Genomic DNA, 23,608 nt, shown 5'->3' with positions numbered 1-23,608 from the left:
AAAGAAGTTCCTTTTCTTTGTTTTTTCTCTTCCCTTAGAATTTCCTTCTATTTGCTGATAATCTATTTTCCTTCTGAGGAATTTTTCATTTTCTTAATATTTAGAAATTTCTGAGCACTTTTTCTCCCCCCCAGAAGGGTGAAAAGCAGAGGGAGAGCAGTTAGCTGTCACTACCAGAAACTTTTGTCCTAACGCCCTCACATTTGTAAAATGCCTGCTCTGGTTGATGGAGGTAGTCTCAACTCCAGCTTTTAGAAATTCTAGGACTACAAATAAACTGTTTCTGTTGCCAGGTTGTCTTGATAGGCATGATTCGTTAAGTTCATGATGAACACTCATTAAAGTCTCTGTCTTTCATGATTTCTGTTTCGTGCTAACATTATTTCAATGTTTAAAAATGTTTACTTCATGTTTTATAGAGATTATATGTCAGTTTTTCCTAAAATGATCTGCTTTGTTTTGTTTTATTTTGTTTGTTTTTGTTTTAATAGGATTTACCACTTCAGCAGACAAAGAGGCTAAATTAGTCTATACAAATTCTTCCTCCGCTTCTTTCTCTGGTCCTGTTGTTACTCTTCTGCAGAAAATTCCCAGTACCCACTTGTCATCTATTATTACAACCTCTGACCTCTCATCAGGGCCTGGCCACCATTCTCCTTTCTCTCAGATTCCTCCAGCTATCCCCAGCATGTCTCACCAGCCAGCAGGTTTACTGAGCACAGCCCCTGACAGTGCCTCTCCCTTCATACATCCTGGGACACAGAACGCACCGAGCCCTGCTGGTCTGCCGCGCTGTCGATCAGGCAGTTACACCAGTGGCCCTTTTTCCTCTTTCCAAAGGGCTGCCCACATCTATAGCCAGAAACTGTCTCGTCCCTCTTCAGCAAAGGCAGGTGAGTGTGAGAAAATGAAAGGCAGCCTACAATGTCAGCTTCTCCCCGGCCCTCATAAAAGAAAAAAAAAAAAGAATGCCATCTCTTCCATTTTGCCCTTTCTTTTGAAAGGTAAAGGGACACATGCATTGTTCTGATGAGACTGAGGAAGAGTCTTGCATTTGGTCCAGTAGCATTCATCCATTAATACAGAATGAATCAGGGCTTCTTTGAGATGCTGGATAAAGGATGAATGAGACCATTCTATTTAGTAGGAGCTTACAGTCTCGTCAGGAGATTTTCCATCACAGATCATCATAGACCTACAAGTGTGCTATATACATTCTTTCTGATCCAAATAGTTATTTTTCAGTGTATTTAGAGTCAAGTATGACCTGAATAAATAACCAAAGAATTCTTAAAATAAGGTATCTAACTTTAAATGAAGTATTTAGACCCATATTATCAGTGAAGTTTTTTTTCCCCCATTTTTAATAACAGTTTTGTGGAGATACAATTCATATACTGTGAAATTCACCACTTTAAAGTGTGCAGTTCAGTGGTTTTTAGTATATTCACGTAGTTGTGCAACCAACACCACTATCTCTTATTTTAGAACATTTTCTTTATGCCCGAAGAAACCCCATACCTGTTTGTAGTCACTGTTTCCTCCTTCCCCCAGCCCTGGCAACCACTAAACTACTTTCTGTCTCTGTAGATTTGCCTATTCTGGACATTTTATGTAAGTGGAATCATACAACTAGTGGCGTTTTGTGAATGACTTATTTCACTTAGCCCAATGTCTTTAGGGGTCATTTATGTTGGGGCGCCTGGGTGGCTCAGTTGATTAAGCGACTGCCTTCGGCTCAGGTCATGATACTGGAGTCCCGGGATCAAGTCCCACATCAGGCTCCCTGCTCAGCGGGGAGTCTGCTTCTCCCTCTGACCCCCCCCCCATGTGCTCTCTCTCTCTCTCATTCTCTCTCTTTCAAATAAATAAATAAATAAAATCTTAAAAAAAAGGGGGGGGGCCATTTATGTTGTAGCATGTGTCAGTATTTCATTCCTTTGTATGGCTGAAGAGTATTCTTTGGATGGATATACCATACTTTGCTTATCCATTTATCAGTTGATGGACATCTGGATTGTTTTCACTTTGGGGCTATTATGAATATTGCTGCTATTAATGTTTGTGTACAAGTTTTTGTGTGGACCAATGTTCTCATTTCTCTTGGGTGTATACATAGGAGTGGAATCACTGGGTCATATGGTAGCTTCATGCCTTTTTTTTTTTTTTTTTTGAGTAACTTCCAAACTGTTTTCAAAGTGACTACATCATTTTGCTTCCAGCAATGCATGAAGGTTCCAGTTTCTCCACATCCTTGCCAGCCAACACTTAGTATTATCTGTCTTTCTGATTTTACTTATTCTAGTGGTTTGGAAGTAGTGTCTCATTTTTGTGGTTATCATTTGCATTTCCCTGATGACTAATGATGTTGAACATCTTTTCATGTGCTTTTTGGCCATCAGTATGCCTTCTTTGGATAAATATCTATTCAAATCCTTTGCCTATTTTTAAATTGAAATATTTATTTTTTATTGTTATGTTCTTTATGTAGTCTGGATGCAAGTCCCTTGTCAGATACATGATTTTGAAATATTTTCTCCCCTTCCGTTGGTCATCATTTCATGTTTTTGAAGCACAAAAGCTTTTAATTTTGATGACATCCAATTTATCTGTTTTTATTTTGCGCTTATGTTTTTGGTATCATACCTGAAAAATTATTGCCTAATCCAAGGTAACAAAAATTTATATGCATGTTTTTTTCTAAGAATTTTATAGTTTAGGCTCTTTCATTTAGGTCTTCTATCCATTTTGAATTTTTTATCCATTTTGCGTAGGATGTGGCATAAGGGTCTAACTTCATTGTTTTGCATGTGTATATTCAGTTGTCCCAGCACCATTTGTTGAAACAGAGTATTATTTCCCTGTTGAATTGTCTTGGCATTCTTGTCAAAAATCCTTTAATCATAAATGTAAGGGTTTATTCTGGAGTCTCATTTCTGTTCCACTGATCGACAGATATGTTTAGCCTTATGCCAGTACCACACTGTCTTGAGTATTGTAGAATTGTAGTAGGTTTTGAAGTCACCAAGAGTGATTCTTCCAATTTCGTTCCTTTTTTCCATATTGTTTAGACTATTCTGGATCCCTTGCATTTTCATATGAACTTTAGGATGAGCTTGTCAGTTTCTGCAGAAATAGGCAGATGGGATTTGGATAGGATTGTGTTGAATCTGTAGATTAGTTTGGTAAATACCTTACCATTGGTCAAGTTTTTAAACAGTTTAGTAATATCCATATTACGATGAGTTACAGCTAAGCTATGTTTTGTAAATAGTCAATTTATATTTCTTAGTATCTGATTTCAAATGAAATGAATATTATAATATGCAGCTTGAATCAGAGATATTAAATGTATACCTTAATAAGTCATAACTATGAATATGGGCATGTATGTGTGTGCTAATTCTGAGTGGTTATTCTTGTGATTTAATCTTCTAAGATTGATAGTAATAATAATAATGTTCTGGTTTGAACTGTTTTGTCCCATTTGAGAGAAATTCAGTAAGATCAATGTCTCCAATACCCTGTGTTAATCAAAACTTTCTTTAAAAAACCTTCATTTTTCACACTTTTTCCAGAGAGGGATAGGGAACAAAAGGAGCTAGTCAGTTCAAAAATATTTTTAAATTTCTGTTGTGATTTATCCTTTGACCCATGGATTGTTTATAAGTATATTGTTTAATTTTCAGATAGTTGGCATTCTCTACTTCTTGTAATTGTCTATTTCGCTTATTTCCATGGCAGTCAGAGAACACATTCTGAACGGCTTAAACAGTAGTAGACAACAGTATAGTGACAATAATAGCCTGCAAGTAATTTGAGTTTAATTTTTCTGTGGTTATTGAATAGTTGGAGAGTGAGAGTAGGATATGATTTAACTTCAGACTTTTTTTTTTTTAAGATTTTATTTATTTATTTGGGAGAGAGAGAATGAGAGACAGAGGGCATGAGAGGGAGGAGGGTCAGAAGGAGAAGCAGACTCCCTGCTGAGCAGGGAGCCCAATGCGGGACTCGATCCTGGGACTCCAGGGTCGTGATCTGAGCTGAAGGCAGTCGCTTAACCAGCTGAGCCACCGATGCGCCCCTTAACTTCAGACTTTTTAAAGATAAATACACAGTATGAAATTTCAAAGGTCCCCACCAAAAGAGTAAAAATGTGGAAATTCTAAATCTTTGGGAAGAAGAAAAATGGATTGAGCAGGAAGCTTAGAAAAAGCAAGAGAAATGAAACTTAAAAGATAGCAAACCAAGTCCCAATGTCAAGAATAAAATAAATATAAATGGGTTGAACTTGTTAGAAGAGTGTCAGGTTGAATTTTTAAAAAAATCCAACTGTGTGCTGTTAACCAGCGAGAGATACTCCTAAAGAGAAGAACAAGGAGTGGTTGAAAGTAAAAGGATAAAGAAAGAAATGCCATGTAAATACCAACCAGAAGGAACATGGCATAGCTATATTAACATATGCTAAAATAGACTTTAAGATATAAAATTTTCTTACAGATACAGACAGTAATTACATAAGACAAAAGGTAAAGGTTTAGTTCGGCAGAAAGATAAAACAGTTCTAAGTGCATCTAATAAAAATAACCTCCAAATATATAAAACAAAGATTGATACAAGTACATGAGGAGTCTATAAATCCACTGTCTTAGTGGGAGATTTCTACATACATCTATCAGGTACTAATAGACTAAGGAGATTGTTTTAAGTCAGCAAAGATAAAGAGGATTTGAACAAGTTGGTAAGCTTTATCAGTTGGTCATACATAGAACTGTGTACCCAATAATTAGAGAAAACACATTCTTGAGCATTCATAATATATTCATAAAACCAGTCATGTCCTACATCATAAAATAAGACAATTTTCACAGAATTGGCATCATACAGGCACATTCTCTGTCTACACTGCAATTAAATTGAATGACAATAACAAAAAGTTATAGCATATAACAAATCCTCATGAATTTCAGGATTGAAAAGAGTCAAATACTGGGTGTTGTATGGAGGTGTTGAATCACTATATTGTATACCTGAAACTAATATTACAATGTATGTTAACTCACTGGAATTTAAATTAAAACCTAAAAAAAAATAAAATAAAAAGAGTCAAAGAAGAAATCATAATGGAAATAAATGTAAAAGTATTAGAATGGAATGATAATGGGACAACTGTGGGTCCAAGTTTATGGAGAGCAATGAAAGGCAGTATGTGGAGGGAAATTTACTGCCTTAAAAACTTTCATTTGAAAGGAAGAAAGGCTGAAGATTAATTTCTAAGTATTTAATTTCAGACATTATAGAAACAAAACATCATAAATCTAAATAAAAAGAATAAGGATAAGGGCAGAAAAATCAGCGAATTCAGAAATAAAGTACACTAGGGAATATCAAAACCAAAAGTTCTTTGAAAACCCTAATAAGATGGACAAACCTCTGGTGAGACTGATCAAGAAGAGAGAAGACATGGAGTAATAATATGGGGTTGGGGATGGAAAACCTATAGAACATACAAATTTTGCATAGGTGACAAAAAGAATTGTTAACCGTTTTTTTCCAATAAAATTGAAAACTTACAAAATGGACAAATACAAAAGTATAACTTACATAAAATTCACTCAAGAAGATGAAAGCCTCAACAGTCCTGTATTAAGATAATTGAAACAATAGTTAAAAATCTCACAAAATTTGAGGCCCAGATAATTTTATAAGTAAGTTCTAACAATCTTTCAAAGGGCAGATAATTCCAATCTTAAACTCTTCTCGAGAATGGGAAAAGAAACGATACTCATCTCATTTTGAACACCTAGTTTAATCTTAATAACAAAACCAGTTGAGGATAGTATGAGGGAAATTAGAGACCAGCTTCATTTATGAACATAAATGCAAAAATTCTAATCAAAGTATAAGCCAGCCAAATCTAGCAACATATGAAAGAGATAGGACACCATAAACAAGTTTATCCTAGGAACACAGGAGGGCTTAACAGTAGAAAATATATAAACAACATTTGCCACATCAACAAACTAAAGGAGAAGAACCATATTCATCTTAGTAGATGCAGAAAAAGAATTTGATAAAATTCCACAGTCATTCATGATAAAGCTCTCAGCATAAGAAGAGAAGGAAACTCTTCTTGAGCTGAAAAAGGCTATCTGCCAAAATCCTACATGAGGTATCAGTGTAAATGGGGAAATGTTGAAAGAATTTTTTTTTTATTCTTATGTTAATCCCCATACATTACATCATTAGTTTTAGATGAAGTGTTCCATGATTCATTGTTTGTGCATAACACCCAGTGCTCCATGCAGAATGTGCCCTCCTCAATACCCACCACCAGGCTAACCCATCCTCCCACCCCCCTCCTGAAAGAATTTTTTTTAACATTAAGAGCCGTGAAAGGATGCCCACCAATATTGCTTCTATTTAATGTTTTACCAGAACCAGCATAGTAAGACAAAAGAAATTAAAAGCATAAGGATCAAAAAGGAGGAAATAAAATTTATTTGCAGATAATACATTGTCTGCATAGAAAACTGAAAGTAATCTACAGATACATTTTAGAAATAATTATTTTAGCAGTATAGATGGCCATAAGATCAATATTAAAAATCAGCTTTTTCTGTATATTAGCAGCAAAGCAATTTTTTGTAGTGTGGTTAAATATATATAAAATTTACCATTTTAACTATTTTTAAGTTTTTTTATATTTCTTTTAAGTATACTTAATTTCTTTTTTTATTATGTTTTTAAGTTTACAGTTTAGTTGCACTACGTACATTCACATTGTTGTGTAACAGTCACCACCAAGAAAAAAATAAATCTAGGAATAAAATTTAGGGATAAATTTAGGAAAGAAAGGAAATTTTATAAGGCTTTTTGAGGGACATTAGAGAAAACCTAAATAAAATAGATTAAATAGCTTATATGCATGGACGGAAAGAGTCAGTGTCCTAAATGTTTCGGTTCTCATCACACTGATCCCTAGATTCAGTACAATTCCAACCAGAACCTCAATAGGTCTGTTGTTACACTTGACAAGCCCATTCTAAATGGCCAAGAATAGTGAGAACCTACGAAAGAACAAAAAGTGGAGGAACAAAAAAAAAGATATGATATGATACGATAACTGAGACAGTGTAGTATTTGTTATAGACAAATGGACCAATGGAAAAAAACAGGAAGTTAGAGACACACAGATAGATGGAACCTTGATACATATCCAAGATGGCATTGTGCATAGTGGAAAAGGAGGGGTTTCTCAATACATAGTACTTGGATGATCAGTTAATAATACAGAGAAAAAAATGAAACGAGGTCACTGACTTACACTATGTATAAAATTAATTTCAGATGCAAAACTTAAAACTTCTAGGATAAAATAGGGGCATCTGGTTGGCTCAGTTGGTTAAGCATCTGACTCTTGATTTAGGCCCAGGTCATGATACTGAGCCCCACATGGGGCTCTGCACTCAGCAGGGAGTCTATGTGAGATTCTCTCCCTCCCCTGTCTGCCGTGCTTGGATGCGTGCACACACGCTCTCTTTCTCTCTAAGATAAATAAATCTTTAATAAAAACTTCTAGGATAAAATAAACAAGATTATCTTTAAGATCGCATGGTATGGAACCAGTGACACACAAAAGCAAAACTGCCATAAATCAATAAGAAAAAACCCAATAGAAAAATGATCAGTGGTATCAGAAAAGAGGTAACACATGCTCAGCATCATGATTAAGCAGTGGATGTAAATGGAGACTAGAATGAGATTTTTACCCCCTTAGAAGTGAGAAAAATTAAGATACTTGACAACACTAAGTGTCGGGGATGTCGATCAGCAGGAACTCTCATATTTTGCATGTGGGAGTGTAAAAAAATGCCACTTTGGTATTATGACATAAATTTGAAGATTTACCATACTCTGTAATTCAACAATCCCATTCTTAGGCTTATACACAAGAGAGGTTCTTGCACATGTGCACCAGGAGATATTCAAGAGTGTTCACGGCTGCACTGTTTATAATAGCAATAAGCTTGAAATAACTAAAATATCCATTGATGGGGGAAGAGAAAAATAATTTGTAGTGTATTTGCAAAATGGAATACCAAGCAGCGGATAAATTAATGCATTTTAAGCTATGCTTAGCAAGGATGAATCTTGAAAGTATGGTATTGAATGACAAGAACAAATCTCAGGAACCTACTACAGTAAGATACCACTTTTGTAGAGCTCAAAACCAAGCAAAATTATCTAGTATTTTGTTTATGCGTACCCACACAAATACATTATTGAAGATACTTTTAAAAAGGAAGGGAATGAATGATAAGGGGAAATAAGGGATGTCTCAAGAGGAGCACATAGTTGATGCATATTAATTGGTAATGTGGTTTTGATTTGGGTAGTAAGTTCACTGGTTCATTATAGTATTATTTATAACTTACCTGTTATAAAATTTTCTATGTATCGCACAATAAACATGAAAGAGTTACAGATTTTTTAAAGCAGTATCACCAGATTGTATATACCAAATGATCACAGTTATATAAGCATTAATAAGACAGAAAGGAAACATAGTATTTTCTGGGTTTTAAATTTTTTTTTTCAGTGAGATGTATGACTTCCATCATAGAAAAAATATGAACCTTGATTTTATATTAAATAATTTCAGTGCTCAAAAACTCTCCGATATTACAGTTGGAAGAAGAACATTTAAATCTGAAAGGAAAATGAGTCATTTCATCAATATAAGATTATTGCTGTTTTTCTAATTAGACTGTTTTGCTTTTATCTGTTTTCCCTTTTGAGCTTGGTAAGACGGATTGTGGCTTATTTGACAGTAGATGCCATAGGCTACTGACAAGTAAAATCTCATTACAAGAAAAATAAGAATTATAATAAGTTTTAAAACTATACTTTTTTATTCATTAAAATTAGTAAATTCTACGAGTGGTTATTACCCACTGCATATGATGAAATTTTTGTGTGCGTGAAGCTTTCATAGTAAACAAAAACATGTTAATAAATGCTTGTAACAAGTTGTCAAAGATCCCTGGGATTCAGTAAAGTATCTGTTGGCTGAGATTTCTCTGTCATCACCCTAAGTTTTTTAGGATTTTTTTTCCTAAGTGGATAAAAACTTTTCTCTCTTTTTTAGCAGGTTCATGCCATCCGAACAAGCTACACTCGGGAATGGCTAAACCACAAAGAGAGGGAGAAGATGGTTCTCTGTACAGCCGACGGTATAACCCAAGCATGGTCACGGCCGAGCTCCAGCGGCTGGCTGAGAAGCAGGCAGCCAGGCAGTATTCCCCATCTACTCACATCAGTCTCCTCACCCAGCAGGTACGGACAGTTGTGGGACCAAAGAGCTCTTTGGTCCCGAGGATCTTAAGGACAGGGTCATCTGTCCTTCCCTGCCTCTGCTCATTTCCTGTATGCTGATGCTTGTTGAAGGAGTATTAGTTGGTGTGAGCTAAAGAATGAGAGTGTTCCTCTTGGTCTTTAAAGAAAATAAACTTCTGTTACAGGTATTCCAAAGTTAAGTCGCTACCAACTCTGATATATTTATTTCATGGATAAACAGACTTGAACATTCAGCTGTCAAATAGACTTTTAAAGGATCTTTAAAAATAACTTCTTTCTTTGGTAAAATTTTCCAGTGAGTTCGTCTTAGAAATCTTTTTACCAGAATGCCGTAACGTTACCTTTTACTTTTTTTTTTTTTTTTTTTAACTATACATCTTTCATCTCTTGCTCTCAGGACATTTTATGGCTACTGACTAGTAAAGCATTTCAGTACACCTTTAGTCAACACATGTCATTCTCCCCATTTTACAGATGGGGGAAACTGAGGCTGAAAGAAGGGATATAATCAAGGTTATTCGGGAAGCTGGATAGATGGAAGTAGATACCACAACTTTGACCTTAAGTTATAGATATAATAACAAGCTTACAACACAGTGAAGTTAAATGAAACTTTCACAAGAACTTTGGGATTGTTTTTGCCCTCCTTGCTGATCATCCCCATGGTATTTAACTAGAAGTAGAAGCCGTATCTTCTCCCTTTCCTTTATGCAAAATGGCATTGAAGTCCCCCAAAGAAATTATTATAATTTAACTCCACAGTTACATTTTGCTATATCTCTGGTGCATCAGAGTCTTAATTAGCGCAACTCTGTAATGATAATCAAGTCTAGAAAAAAGTGAAGCTGAAAATTACTTCGAGCACGTGTTAAAAATAGGCAACACACTGCTCCCTGGTGGTGCCCTGCTTCTCTGTATAAAATTTAGAACCAAAATTAAAAGTAAGCTTTAGCTTTACTTCAGCCTCATCCCAGTGTGTGAGGCTGTAATGAATTTTCTTTGTCAAAGCCCTAATCGTTTGAAGGGAGATGAGGATGCCTGATTTGAAATAGGAAGCAAAATATCTTACAAGGGCAGTTTTGAGACTTGAGGGGGGTGGGCGAGTTAAATTTTACAGATAGAGTGATAGGAAGAAGGTACTAGAATGTCATGACCACGGTAGAATAGGAAGGAATTTTGAAATGTGAAGTGGTTGTGAAGAAGGGAGAGGGCCAGTGATCCGCTACCCGTTTTTCACTGGGTCGCTGACAAGAGTGTATGTTTCTAGCTTATAAATGAGCAGCTAGAAGCACCAAGACATTAGGAAATTTTCTTTGCAGTCATAGTAAAAAACATAGCCAATGTTAGTCTTTACGTATTTTTAGCTTCTGTCATTTGGTAAGCTGCAAAGCTTGCAAAATGACAAGATTCTGATCCTGTGGGACTCCAGGGTGATTGTATCCTAATGGGAAAGTCATTTCCTTCAGTCCATCTTTCTTGTTGAAGGAGAACTTCAGTGCCAGAGAATTAAAAGTCCATCAGACTCCTGTACGTAGGGATCTGAACTTGCCGTTAGATGTCAGTCTTAACTTTTAGAGTCTGGTAAAAGGGTGGCTGGTGCTCGGTACAGTACTGAGGGAGGGGCTGTGGTATGTAATAAGCAGGGTGGGGTGATGGAAAGCGAGCTGGACTAGCCATCTGTAGATCTGTCTTCCGCCACCACGGACCAGCTGTGTGATCTCGGACAGTTCACTCAACTTTCAGCCTCAGGGTTTTTGTTTGTTGATGGGGTAAATACAGTAGGCTCCTGACGATAGTATGCAAAAACTACTTTGTAAAGTCTAAATGCCATATATTTGGAAAATATTGGTGTTTCAGCCATAAAAGGCTTTCAGTAAGAAATTATTTCTAATTTGATTTGAAAAAGTAGTTTTTAGGTAAAATGCAGTGTTAACCAAAATGAACTTGGTTATTGAAAAGTTCAATTGTATGTTATCTGGCTCCTTCCCCTCAGAGCAAGCAATTCATCAATTTGGAATTTGGAAAATTCTTTTATTCTTCTTCTAGTAAATAATAACCTGTTACAGTGGCTTCATAGGTGCTCTGGCCCATGTGTTTGCTAGTGGGGGTGCAGACTCAAAGTGGGGGCAGCTCTGCCCTTCTCTCTCAACTTGGGCCGTGAAACCTTCAAGGCGGCTTCATCAGAAGCAGCTTTGTGTTCAGTAATTACTTCAGATGCTTTTTAATTCCTCATACCTGTGATTATTTCCTGACTTCCAATTCCTATTTTGTGTTTGTGTCTGCCCGTCCTTCCTTCCTTCCTTCCTTCCTTCCTTCCTTCCTTCCTTCCTTCCTTCCTTCCTTTTAAATCCATTAGGGTTAATGTTTCCTTCCCCTGCTTCCCTTTTTTTGGTAAGATAGTTCTGGATAAATTTATTCGTTCTTTTTTTTTTAAAGATTTTATTTATTTATTTGAGAGAGAGAATGAGATAGAGCATGAGAGTGGGGAGGGTCAGGGGGAGAAGCAGACTCCCTGCTGAGCAGGGAGCCCGATGTGAGACTCGATCCCAGGACTCCAGGATCATGACCTGAGCCGAAGGCAGTCGCTTAACCAACTGAGCCACCCAGGCGCCCAAATTTATTCATTCTATTGTTTTAATGTTTCTAATTGGTTGTTTTGTTTTGTCTTTACTAATTCCCTTCCTTCTGCTTTTGCTAGCTTTATTTTGTTTCCTCCCAGTCTCTTAAGTGGGATACTTACTTTCATTCTCTCTTGTCACTGGATTTAAAGCTACAAATTTCCTCCCAGTATTGCTTTCATTATATCCCATAAACTCTGATGTATCTTTACATTGCTTTTCCGGGTAAGGTGTTAAGAGACCTGCGACTACATAAGGAGCACAGATTTTTTAATGATTTGTGTTTTGGAAGATGAGTATAAAAAATTGAAATCCTTGGGTCCGTTTTTGCAGAATCATTTTATTTTGTCTATAATTTCAACTGCTTACTCCATTAAAGCTTTTAGTGGCATTTTTCCTAAAACTTTTAATTCAAATGTGTTTTTTTAATTTATTCATTCAAAAACATTTTATTAAGCTCTTAGGAATGTTCCAGGCTTTGGTACTAAGCCATGGGGATGATATAAGACATAGTCCTTGGCATGAAATAACTCACAGTCTGGTAAGGGTGACAGCCACATAAACACATGATAGTACTAGCATGGAATATGCACGAAAGAGATATTTCTAGGGAATAACAGAAGTATCAAAAGGGGTAATACCTAACCCAGCCTGTGTATGGGAGTGAGAAGGCCAGAGCAGCCTTCTTGGAAGAGATTCTATCGAAACTAAATCTGAAATGTAGGCAAGTGGATGGCAGGAGAAGGGTGAGAGCAGGTTCCAGGATAACAGCTAGCCTGTATGTGTGTAAGGAAACAGTAGGCTGGTTAGTGGTATTGGAGGATAGGGAATCAGCAGAGAGCAGCTAGGATGGAAGCTGGAAGAGAAGACATAGGCTATTTAAGGAAAGCTTTCTCTGTGAAGGAACTCATCTTCATCTCATAGATGACGGGGGGGCAGGGAGGGGGGCTGAGAGATGCACTTGGCTTTGCCTTTTAGCTTGGTCACTCAGGTAGCTGGAGGAGGGTGGGTTGGAGGGTGAGGCAGTGTCACCCCGTTTCCTTCCTGCTCACTCGTGAAGATGCACAGGGAGCTAGCCAGAAGTAAAGAAGCAAAGTACTCTGACAACCCCAAAACATTACAGTAGAACTTGGAGGTACCCAGAATTTACATTAGAGGCTAAATTGTTATGGCTAAGAACAGAACCTCATTTAGCCTGTGATGACTTTCACTACTTCTGTTACGATTTAACTTTCTTTATGGCCTACAAAACACGAGAACATCAAACTTTCCTTGCCACACGGAGGGGCCACAATAGCGACTTCAGCAGTGTTCGTGCCGGCATGCAGACGCTCGGAATAATGCTTGAAAGAGATACATGTTCTTAGTGGGGGTTATTCAACAAGTACCCTACAAAGCTGAGCAGAGAGCAGGTCAAATTTAGTTTCCCCTTGGCACACGAGAGGCTGGCTGTCCTTTGGGGAGGGGGTTCTTTGGAAGTCAGCGTGTGCATCCCTGAAAGCAGGGTTTTCTGGGAGCATCTTTCGTGCTGTGGTAGCTGACAGGGCGCTGGAGTCGAGCTTCAGTCTCACTGTCTCGGTGCCGGGAGAGGTGTGCGTTACCACTGCAGCCCTCTGCACAGACGTTGCCCTTTGTGGTTACTGTTGTTAGTGAGCAGAAGAATGTGGCCAAGGAGCCCAGCTCTGTGGTGAGGAGTGGGAGGCCGCGACTCACAGGGAGCACCGGCCCTCTCTGTGCAGGCGAGTGTGAGATTTCAGGACCCTGCTATCATTAGGAGCAGCTCCAGCTCTTCCAGCCTGGGAGTTTAATCAAAGGAATAACAGCAGACCACCCAGGCGAGGGCTCCGAGGCGGACGAATGTGCTGTGTCAGTCTCTTTCCCCCAGCCAGCCAGTGCCCGGGATGTGGCCAGGCCTCCTGGAAATGTGCTGACAGATACATAGGAGGGAGGAGACACTTTCTGCTTCTCACATTTTTCATATAGATGGAGAGTGGAAAAGAAAACCATTCCATTTCTTTCATTTTTTGCTCCTTACCCTGGTACTTCTCTAGAGCAGTTCTAGAGAAGGGTATATGCTCACGTGTAGAATGTTTGGTTTCCACCAGCTGCTCATTCCTCTCACTCATTCACATATGGAGGAATTCTCTATCATTTCTTCTGCTTCAGAAGCTGCCAAGGCGGACCTTGAGTGAGTCTTACTTACAGAATTTCTACTTTGAAGGTGAAACTGGCAGAGAGGGAGCTGAATTTCTGAAATGATGACAAATGTTCTCCAGAACTGAGGCGGATGGCACCCAGCTTATCCCATGCTTGGATGTTTGGGAACTCTCCTCCTGCCTCCTTAGCATGCCCAGACACATTTGAACTGTTGTACATTTATGTTCTGATTTGGTGGCGGTTTTCCAAGTCTAGCTCCTTTGGTCCTATATTCTTTCTGGGTAGAAAAAGTTACACTTCTTTGTATCATATATATTACTCTTTCCCATTTCTAGAAACAGAAACGGATAAATGGAAAAAAACAGTAGTTCTTAAGTCAGTGAGACCTTGGAGAAGTTACTTAACCTCCCTGTGCCTTGATTTCCTTCTCTGTAAAATGGGGTAATTTTAGTATTGAGACTAATTCTCCCCCTGGATCCCTGTGCCTCCTGGCTCTGGGGCCTCACCCCAGCTGATTCTATCTAATTTCCTAGCTCTTCTGTGTCTCTCAAGGCTTTCAGCCCCCCGTGTTCCTTAGTTCCTTAGCGCCTACCGTATGGTCTCTCGTTCTAAAATAACCTTTCTTTCACCCTGCCACCCCCTCAAATTCTTGTCTTCCCTGTACTGCCAGATTTTAAAGTAACATTATGCCCTTGCTGCCCCAGTGCCCCTGACCCTGTCCCCTCCACAGTTACCCTTGTAGTCTGACCTTCTCTCTTACCATTTTGTCCACCTTTCTCTTAGAGGTTGCCAGTGACCTTGGAATTGCCAACTTCGGTCACCTATTTTTAATCCTCATTCTCCCTCAGCATGTGGCACTATTATTGACCACCTCCTACCTGAAAAACTTTTCTTAGCTTCTTCAACCCTTTAGCAATTCCCCTGGGAGCTCATCCTCCTCTTTCCCCTGAAGACTAGATTCCATTTGCAACATTTTTTTTTTTAAAGATTTTATTTATTTATTTATTTGAGACAGAGAGAACGAGAGAGAGAGAGAGCACATGAGAGAGGGGGGAGGGTCAGAGGGAGAAGCAGACTCCCTGCCGAGCAGGGAGCCCGATGCGGGACTCGATCCAGGGACTCCAGGATCATGACCTGAGCCGAAGGCAGTCGCTTAACCAACTGAGCCACCCAGGCGCCCCATTTGCAACATTTTTTAAAAGCCACTGGCATATAGACCTCAAATATATCAAACTGGCAACAATAGGCTCTCCCCGATTAAAGACAGTGGGATGATGTCTGGGCTTCCGCTTCTTCCCATTCTTCATAGCTCTCCTCCAGCATAGCTCTGAAGTCAGAGCGCAACACAACTGTTTTTTCAACACACAGTTTCCCCTTGGGTACTTGTTCTCTTCCCATAGCTCCATCTGGTACTATTTTGTGGATTTCTTTCACTTACGCATCTTTAGTGTGAACCTCTTTGCTGAGTGCTAAGTCCAGACTTCCAACGGTCAGACATTTCCACCTAACTGTATTATCAGCATCCAAAATACGCAACGCATCTTAAACATATTTTGAAAATATTCAAAACAATATTTAAGACATCTAAAACCTATTTGTTCGTCTCCCTTTTATCTCTTGATATTGGTGACACTGCAGTTCTCCTCGGGATTTAGGTATGGAGCGTTTGATTTATCATTGTCTCTGTTTGCTTCTTCATTCTCTCTACATCCAGGCACAGTTGCCAAGTCTGGTTGATTCTGACTCCCTAACATCTCAAATATATTTTCCCTGTTTCACTTTCACATCGACTGTCCTGCTTAAGGCCTTAACTATCTCAATTGGACAGCTACAGTTACCTCCAACGGTCTCCTGTCCACCTTAGTCTTTGCTGTAAAGGAATCTTTTTGAATCACAAGTCTGGTGATAAGACTCCTTTGCTCAAGAATCTCGAGGGGGCTTTTTGTTATCTACAGTGTGAAGCCCAAGCTATTAAATGTTATTCAAATCCTTTATTTAGAATCTGGCTCCAGTCTACTTCTCTAGTCTGGCCTCTCCCATCACACATGTTTTTGTGCACTCACCCAGAATTTGTTGGTCTCCACACCTTAGTTTTTGCTATCTTCTCATGGGAAATGTTCCCCTGTCACCATGTCTAACTTTATGCATCCATCCAGGCTCAACGTAGATGCTGTTTGGTTCTCAACCCTCTGGGGAGCTTTCCTGGTGTAATCTGAAAGTGGCCCCTATACTCAGAAAGCAGGCAGACACCAGAGAAAGAGGCAGGCCACTCAGTGTTGGTAGGTGGCAGTTTTAATACTAGCAAAGGCGGGGGTGGGGGTGCCTGGGTGGCTCAGTTGGTTAAGCGTCTGCCTTCGGCTCAAGTCATGATCCCAGGGCCCTGGGATTGAGCCCCGCATTGGGCTCCCTGCTCAGTGGAGAGAGCCTACTTCTCCCTCTCTCTGTCCGTCTGCCAGTCTGCCTACTTGTGCTCTCTGTCAAATAAATAAATAAAATCTTAAAAAAAAAACATACTAGCAAAGGGAACCTACATACGAGGCATGTCTTGGGCAGCAACAAGATGAATGGATCCCCACACCTGCTGCCAAATCTTAGAAGTTTATAAAGAGCCCCTAACTGGGCTCAGTCATGTATACTGTGCAGGTGTTTTCAACACATCACCATTTCAAGGCCATGTCCTTAGAGCAGCCTCTGGGAGTGGGAAAGGCAAGTGGAACCCACATTCCAAGGATGGGAGGAGGGGCTGAAGAGCCTCTGTGTGGCCCAGTCCAGCTCATGGGTCAATCGGCAGCCATGTCTTTTTCATGGCGTTCCCCAGCAGGTGCCCCTTCACTTGGATGCATGTCATTTCACACATCACACTCTCTTGTGTCCAGATAGCTGTCTCCTGCCTCGGTGAGCTCTTTGGGGGCAGTGTCCTATGCTGCCTCAGAACCTGACTCATGGGTAAGCCTTAGTAAATGTGCTTATTCTACTGGACTGTAAGTTACTTGGTTGAGGATGGGGACCCATTTTTCACCATTTTTTCTTTCAGCTTTGGTATATGGTATGCACTCAGTACATTTTTGAATAAAAAAATGAAGAACTCATTGCCTCCCCAGCCAGAAGTCATCTTTCCACTCTCCATGCTCCTTTAGCCCCTCATTAATTTCTCTGTGTAGTAAACCTGTTATAGTGATTTTGCATCTCTTCTTTCATGTTGAGTTATAATCTGTGTGATGACACTTCTTTCTGATCCATCACCTAGCACAGCACCCTTGCACTAAGTAGGCACTTATCACATCTTCGCTAAGTTGAGAAGAATTTCTCTTCTGTGTTTTGTTGGTTTTTATATTTTTTAAAACTCTTGTTCTTTCATGTTTTCTCATTGACAGTACCGCACCTGCCCTTCATCATAAAGCAGCCAACATTAACTGAATGTCTGCTTTGCACCAGGCACTGTGCTAAGCACTTTATAGACATTATTTCTTTAACCCTAGGATGTAGATACTTATTTTTTATGGATGAAGAAAACAGAAGCTGGAAGGATAAGTGACTGTTCTAAGGTCACATAAATGGCAAGTGACTGAACCAGGATTCAAACCCAAGTCTGTCTGTGCCATGCTCTTCCCCTCAGTGTTTTTTCCTGCCTTCTCCTGTGGGAATCAGGACTCCAACCTCTCATCAGCTGCATGTGGCTGCAGAGTGCTAGCCAAGCCAGTGCTTGAGCCTGCAGGAGAGAGATGGGGAATTATTGAACTTGCTGTTCTAGTGATTAGAAGTGCTTCTCCAGGGGCCCCTGGGTGGCTCAGTCGGTTGGGCGTCTGCCTTCAGCTCGGGTCGTGATCCCAGGGTCCTGGGATCGAATCCCGCATTGGGCTCCCTGCTCAGTGGGGAGTCTGCTTCTCCCTCTCCCCTTCTCCCCTGCTCGTAATCTCTCTCTCTCCCTCTCTCAAAAAGATAAATAAAATCTTTAAAAAAAAAAAAGAAGTGCTTCTCCACTCAAAGGTTGAGAGATATGTGGCTTTGTCTAGATTATCAGTTGTTTGTTGAGTAAATAAGTATTTGTTGAGTGAACTCTTCATCAGATTATTTTATGGTGAAATCAGTTGATCCTTTGAGGAGGCAAAACTCAGCCTTCTTAATCTGCAGAGATGGAGAAAGAGTGGATTGATTTATCGTGGTGGTGGCAGCCCTCATTGACTCATAAAAACCAAATGTATAAATTGGAAACACTATCAAGCAATTTGGCTGTTTTGTAAGGTTTCCCAGGAATGTCTCAAATCTTAATCTGGATTTTGGAGCACTGAATGTTGATAGGCATATGTGTGTTATGTAAATGACAATGTTCAACAGAGAGGGGATACATGACAAGAGAACTTAGTGTTGGTGAATTGGAACTACAGAGATTCCCAGCTTTTCCTAACCCCTTTTAAAATTTAATTAACATTATAACTCCTATCTCTTGGTGATCAGAGTGTAAATTTCTTGAGGTTCATTTTATTGGCATCCAGGAACTGATACAGGAGTTGAAGCTGTCTTAAAACATGTTGGTTGGTGTGGCTGATGATTTAATACATTCTCAGGAAGTGCCCTTGAAGAATGGTTAAAAAGGTAGCTGTTTAAGGATGATTTTTTTTTTCATGTTCTTGATTGAATATATTCTCTAATATTCTCTAGTGATGAAAATGATGTAGTAAGTGCAGATCTGGCACTTTTGGTTTTCCTCTTCTTTTATCTTGAGGGAAGTGGATCTTGGTCCACTGGTATTTCCTGTTCAAGGACTGCCTTCGGTTCTAGCTACATACACTAAAACAAGTCAGGAAGGACTTGCCACTGCATTTCCCTATTCCAGATCACTCAGAGCCCCACAGTCAGGGGAATGAAAGTTTCCGTGGCAGGCTCGATTGATCTAGTCATATTCTGATGAGCCTTTGCCTATGAATGACACAGAGACCATTATTCTCAAGATGATACTGGTGTAGTTCTGAGGACATTATGAATGCAGATTTAGACAAATTGATCTTCATATCATCCTGAGTGATTCTTAACCTTTTCGGAGTCAGAGATCCCTTTGAGAGTTGCATAAAGGCTATCTTCTTCGGAAAAAAATGTGCATTCAGACTTAGAAATTTGCATTAATTTCAAAGGGGTCATAGACACCCCCCAGTTAGGCTCCCTCTTGATGCCCTTTGGACCCATGGTCTCCAAGTTAAGAACCTCTGAAAACTTTAAGGTAGCAAATGGCCAATAATATCGATAATTTGGCCAAAAGTGATCACTCCAAACTGTGATCACTTTTGTTTCACACATTCTGTATATATTTCAGTGATATCCCCCAACTAGGGTGTCTTCTCAGTGGAAGCAAGGATTTTTGTTTTGCGGGTTTTTTTCATGGTTCTATGTTCAGTGCTGAAAAGAATGCCACAGAATAGCTGATAAATATTTGTTGGATTAATGAAATAATCTTTTGAAGCTCCATCTCTTGACCTCACTTGAGCTGTGCCGAGATTGTAAGCTGCATTGGGAGCACTATTATTTGGTCTTTCATGTTGAATTCCCAATCTCCATTTTGATAAGTAAGATATATGACATTTGCAAACAGCCTAGTGAAACTGAGATTCAAGATCTGTTTCACTCAAGATAAAAGGGAAACCAAAAGTGCCAGATCCATACTTACTAGACGATTTTCATCACTGGAGAAATACTAGAGGACGTATGCAACCCAATTTCGAATGGAGTGTCAGCCTTTTTCAGTTTCAGTGCCAAGAAGAAATATACAGTATAGACATTGTGCAGACAAGGAGCGAAATCTGAATGCAAAGCTCTTATTTTTCGTATTTGAGAACCTTGCCCAAGGATTCAAGACCAGGCAGAACTCATCTCTAAAATTATGCAGGGCACTAGCAAGATCAACACTTACCTCTCTCTAATCACTGATTATTTTATTTCCCATTATTCCAAAGCAGTCCCTCCCTTATTTGCAAAAAGAGGTAATTTGGAACCTTTAATTTCCTTTCTGGCCTGCCAGTGACATTAATCACTTTTCCACTCACTGGTGAAACTAGCTGCTAGCTAGAGGCTGTGTGTGTGTGTGTGTGTGTGTGTGTGTGTGAGAGAGAGAGAGAGAGAGAGAGAGAGTGAGTGAGATGAGACTTACTTCATTCAGTATATAAATGCTTTTGTGCCTGCTGGGCTAAACTCTGAGGATACAACAATGAATGAGATACAGTAATTTGTGAGTCAAGATAGGCAAATAAACCTGCAGCTATAATACAATACAAATCATGGCATGAAGCTCTTTCAGCTCTACCGCTATGCTTTTTTTAAAGATTTTATTTATTTAGAGAGAGAGGGAAGGAGAAGGCCGGGGTGGGGTGGGGGGAGAGGCAGAGGCAGAGGGAGAAGTAGACTCACCGCTGAGTGGAGAGCTCAATCCCAGGACCCCGAGATCATGACCTGAGCCGAAGGCAGACACTTAACCAACCGGCCGAGCCACCCAGGTGCCCCGCTACCGCTACACTCTTGAAGCAGTTTAATGACAAGGCTCTTTACAGCTAAGGGAGATTGTTTATAAAAAATAAATTTGACATTGGGAAGTAAAGTGCAAGGTGGTAGCAACAGGATTTCAGGATCCTGCTGTGCTGAAGTTGTTTGAAGGACCTTCTTAGAGCCAATGATAAAACACCAAATTAAGCTTCTGATCTTTCCGTTTCCATGTTGGGGGTAATCCCTGCCTCCTGGCATAGTTATTTGCTGGTTGTATTTTCCCAAGCAGCAATGATAAACCTTGGTACCATGTTAAGAAAAGTAAAGGCCATGTGAAAACCCACAAGACCCAGTCCGCAGAGGGCTACATTTGTAGAAATGGAAAATTCGTGGTCTGCTGTATGTGGAGAGTGTCTTGTCCTTAAGGAACTGATAACACATGCATACGCAGAGGCAGATGCCAGTTTATGATTGATCTGGTAGAGGACTTGAGGGCTCACACTGGATGCCGGCATCTTATTTTTTTCATTAACCTGTGTCGTCTTTTCAATTATCTACTAAAACTTCACCATCCTTAAATACCAGTTTGTTTGATTTTGTGGTTCCGCGATGGAGGTGGAAATTACTGCACACATGATCATTAAATGCTGATTTAGGGAGAACGGTGTCACTACCTTGAGGTTCAGGAGAAGATGCCCCCAGAGAGGATCCTTCAGGCTAAAGCCTCCTCTTATTACTGTTTTTGATTCCAGACTCCTGAGTGGAATTCCTAGCTGTTGACTTGGGCTAAAGTGTATGATCCAATGTCTTCTTTTGCCCACCAGGCCTTAGGCCTGAGGCCTAGACCAAAGCCATCTAGTCAGACCTCCCCCCCAGGCCCACCCCCTAATCTTGATCCTCAGACCATTCTTTTTTTTTTTTAAAGATTTTGTTTATTTATTTGACAGAGAGAGACACAGCCAGAGAGGGAACACAAGCAGGGAGAGTGGGAGAGGGAGAAGCAGGCTTCCTGTGGAGCAGGGAGCCCGATGCGGGGCTCGATCCCAGGACCCTGGGATCATGACCTGAGCTGAAGGTAGACGCTTAACGACTGAGCCACCCAGGCGCCCCCAGACCATTCTTTTGAGGAGAGGCATGGAAAGATAAATCTAAGAAAAGATTTATTTGCACTAAGGTCCACTCTCTGACCTTCCCTTCTTAAAATGCCAGGCAGCGGGGCGCCTGGGTGGCTCAGTTGTTAAGCATCTGCCTTCGGCTCAGGTCATGATCCCAGGGTCCTGGGATCGAGCCCTGCATCGGGCTCCCTGCTCCGCGGGAAGCCTGCTTCTCCCTCTCCCACTCCTCTGCTTGTGTTCCTGCTCTCGCTCTCTCTCTCTCTGTTAAATAAATAAATAAAATCTAAAAAAAAAAAAAAAAATGCCAGGCAGCACCATCTTGCCTTACCAGTTGCATGGGAAGATATATCCAAAAGAGGGCTGATCCAAGAAGAGACCATGAACAATGAACACATAAACTCAAGAGCTTTTATTGTCAGATTACAAAGCAGGTCTCCAGCTCCAAAGCCCAGCACTCTTCCTGCGCCTTAGGAGGGAAGTGAGAGGAGCCCAGCAATGGCGTATCCTGCATCCCAGACTTGGTACCTGTCGCCTGACTGCCGAGGCTTTCCACAGGTTTTAATCTTCCTTAATAGCCCCTTTCACCCCAGCCCACAAAAACAGCACTAGATTTCTCTACCTACACCACAATTGTGACATAGCACTACTCTTATCGGAACCCTTGAGCAAGCTTACTGTTATGTCTTAGGTCAAGAGCAGAATCTTTAGTCTGGCATTCAAGGATCTCCCCGAGCCATTTTTCTTTCTTTTCCTATCTTTTATTGTTTTGAGCTTTAGCCAAATTAGACTGCTTCCTGTTTTTCAGACATTCTTCCTGCTTATCTGTCTCTGCATTTTTACTTACGCTTTTTTGCTCTAGGAACCACCACCACCCCGCTCCCCTCACAGCAATCCTCCTACCTGTCCTTTTAGGCCCAGCTCGGGGTTCTTCTTGGAATTTCCTTCGCTTTTTTCTTAGGGCAGTTATCACTTTCTAGAGGCCTTAAATATTGCTATCTGTTAGGTGTCTTTTCTCACTTACTAGGATTACCAGTTCCTTCATGGCTTGAGGGCAGGGGCCACATTTTAATCTGTGTATCCCCTTAGGGTTTTTAAATTTATTTTAATTCAGTTAATTAACATTATAGTGTATTATTAGTTTCAGAGGTAGAGTTCAGTGATTCATCAGTCTTAAACTAACCCTAACCCCCAGTGCTCATGACATCCCATGCCCTCCTTAATGCCCATCACCCATTTACCCCGTTCCCCCCATCCCCCTCCCTGTACCCTTAGGATTTTACCCGAGGCCTTGCTTATGATGGGCAATGCAGTGGATATTTATTGGATTATCTCTGAGGTTTGGACTTCTTTTGAGCATTCAGGTGTGCAGCATTTCTAGAGCATGCCAACTACAGCTACAGTGATCTAGTTAGGCCTGGCCCTGGATCCTCTTTGGATACCAAAAGGTTATGTATCTGGGTGGGTGGTGGGTATATTCTGGGAAGCCATCAGGGCAATGCCATCATATTTTAATTATAGCCCTGGCAGCAGCACTCCTTTTAGCAAGCGGCAGTAACAAGCAGTAACACTTGGGCGGGCCAGCTGCCGGAAATTGGCCTCCCTCTCTGTGTTTCTCCTACCCCCTTTTCAATCCATCACCTGTATTTATTCCCGCTATAATTTAAACACCTGTCTAGATGGAATGTGTGCAATGTGTCCTTACCCCACACATTCAGATATTTGCTCACCTGCCTTGTTCGGAAGGCTGGCTCTAAAATAAACAGCGTTTTGGTATTAAAAGAAAAAGTGCACCGAGGTCACTGTGGCAATGGACATGAAGAAGGGAACGGGAGTGGAACCTCTTGATAAGCTGCTCCAGGAGAGTGGGAGCAGAGGAGGAGGAGGAGGACA

At 40.3% G+C, this 23,608-nt stretch overlaps 1 protein-coding gene across 13 annotated transcripts in view; it reads left to right on the top strand.

The window, feature by feature from the left end:
- TTLL5 (tubulin tyrosine ligase like 5) overlaps positions 1-23,608 on the top strand; it is a 254,676-nt gene that overhangs the window by 111,529 nt on the left and 119,539 nt on the right. For 11 of the 13 annotated variants that reach the window (XR_014148340.1, XR_014148339.1, XR_014148337.1 and 8 more), the window contains 2 exons: positions 492-893; positions 9,152-9,339. Coding sequence is in view for 9 of the 13 variants with exons in the window: in XM_081830180.1 (XP_081686306.1) it covers positions 492-893; positions 9,152-9,339 (590 nt within the window). In the remaining 4 variants the exon portion in view is untranslated. The remainder of the gene's footprint in view (positions 1-491; positions 894-9,151; positions 9,340-23,608) is intronic. The other 2 variants (XM_081830183.1, XM_081830185.1) reach the window with 1 other exon arrangement.

Source organism: Leptonychotes weddellii, chromosome 9 (genome assembly GCF_054177405.1).
Source record: "Leptonychotes weddellii isolate Sample4059 chromosome 9, ASM5417740v2, whole genome shotgun sequence".
Classification (NCBI taxonomy): Eukaryota; Metazoa; Chordata; class Mammalia; order Carnivora; family Phocidae; genus Leptonychotes; species Leptonychotes weddellii.
Note: the sequence above shows the minus strand (reverse complement) of the source record. Positions and strands in the feature narration are given on the sequence as shown.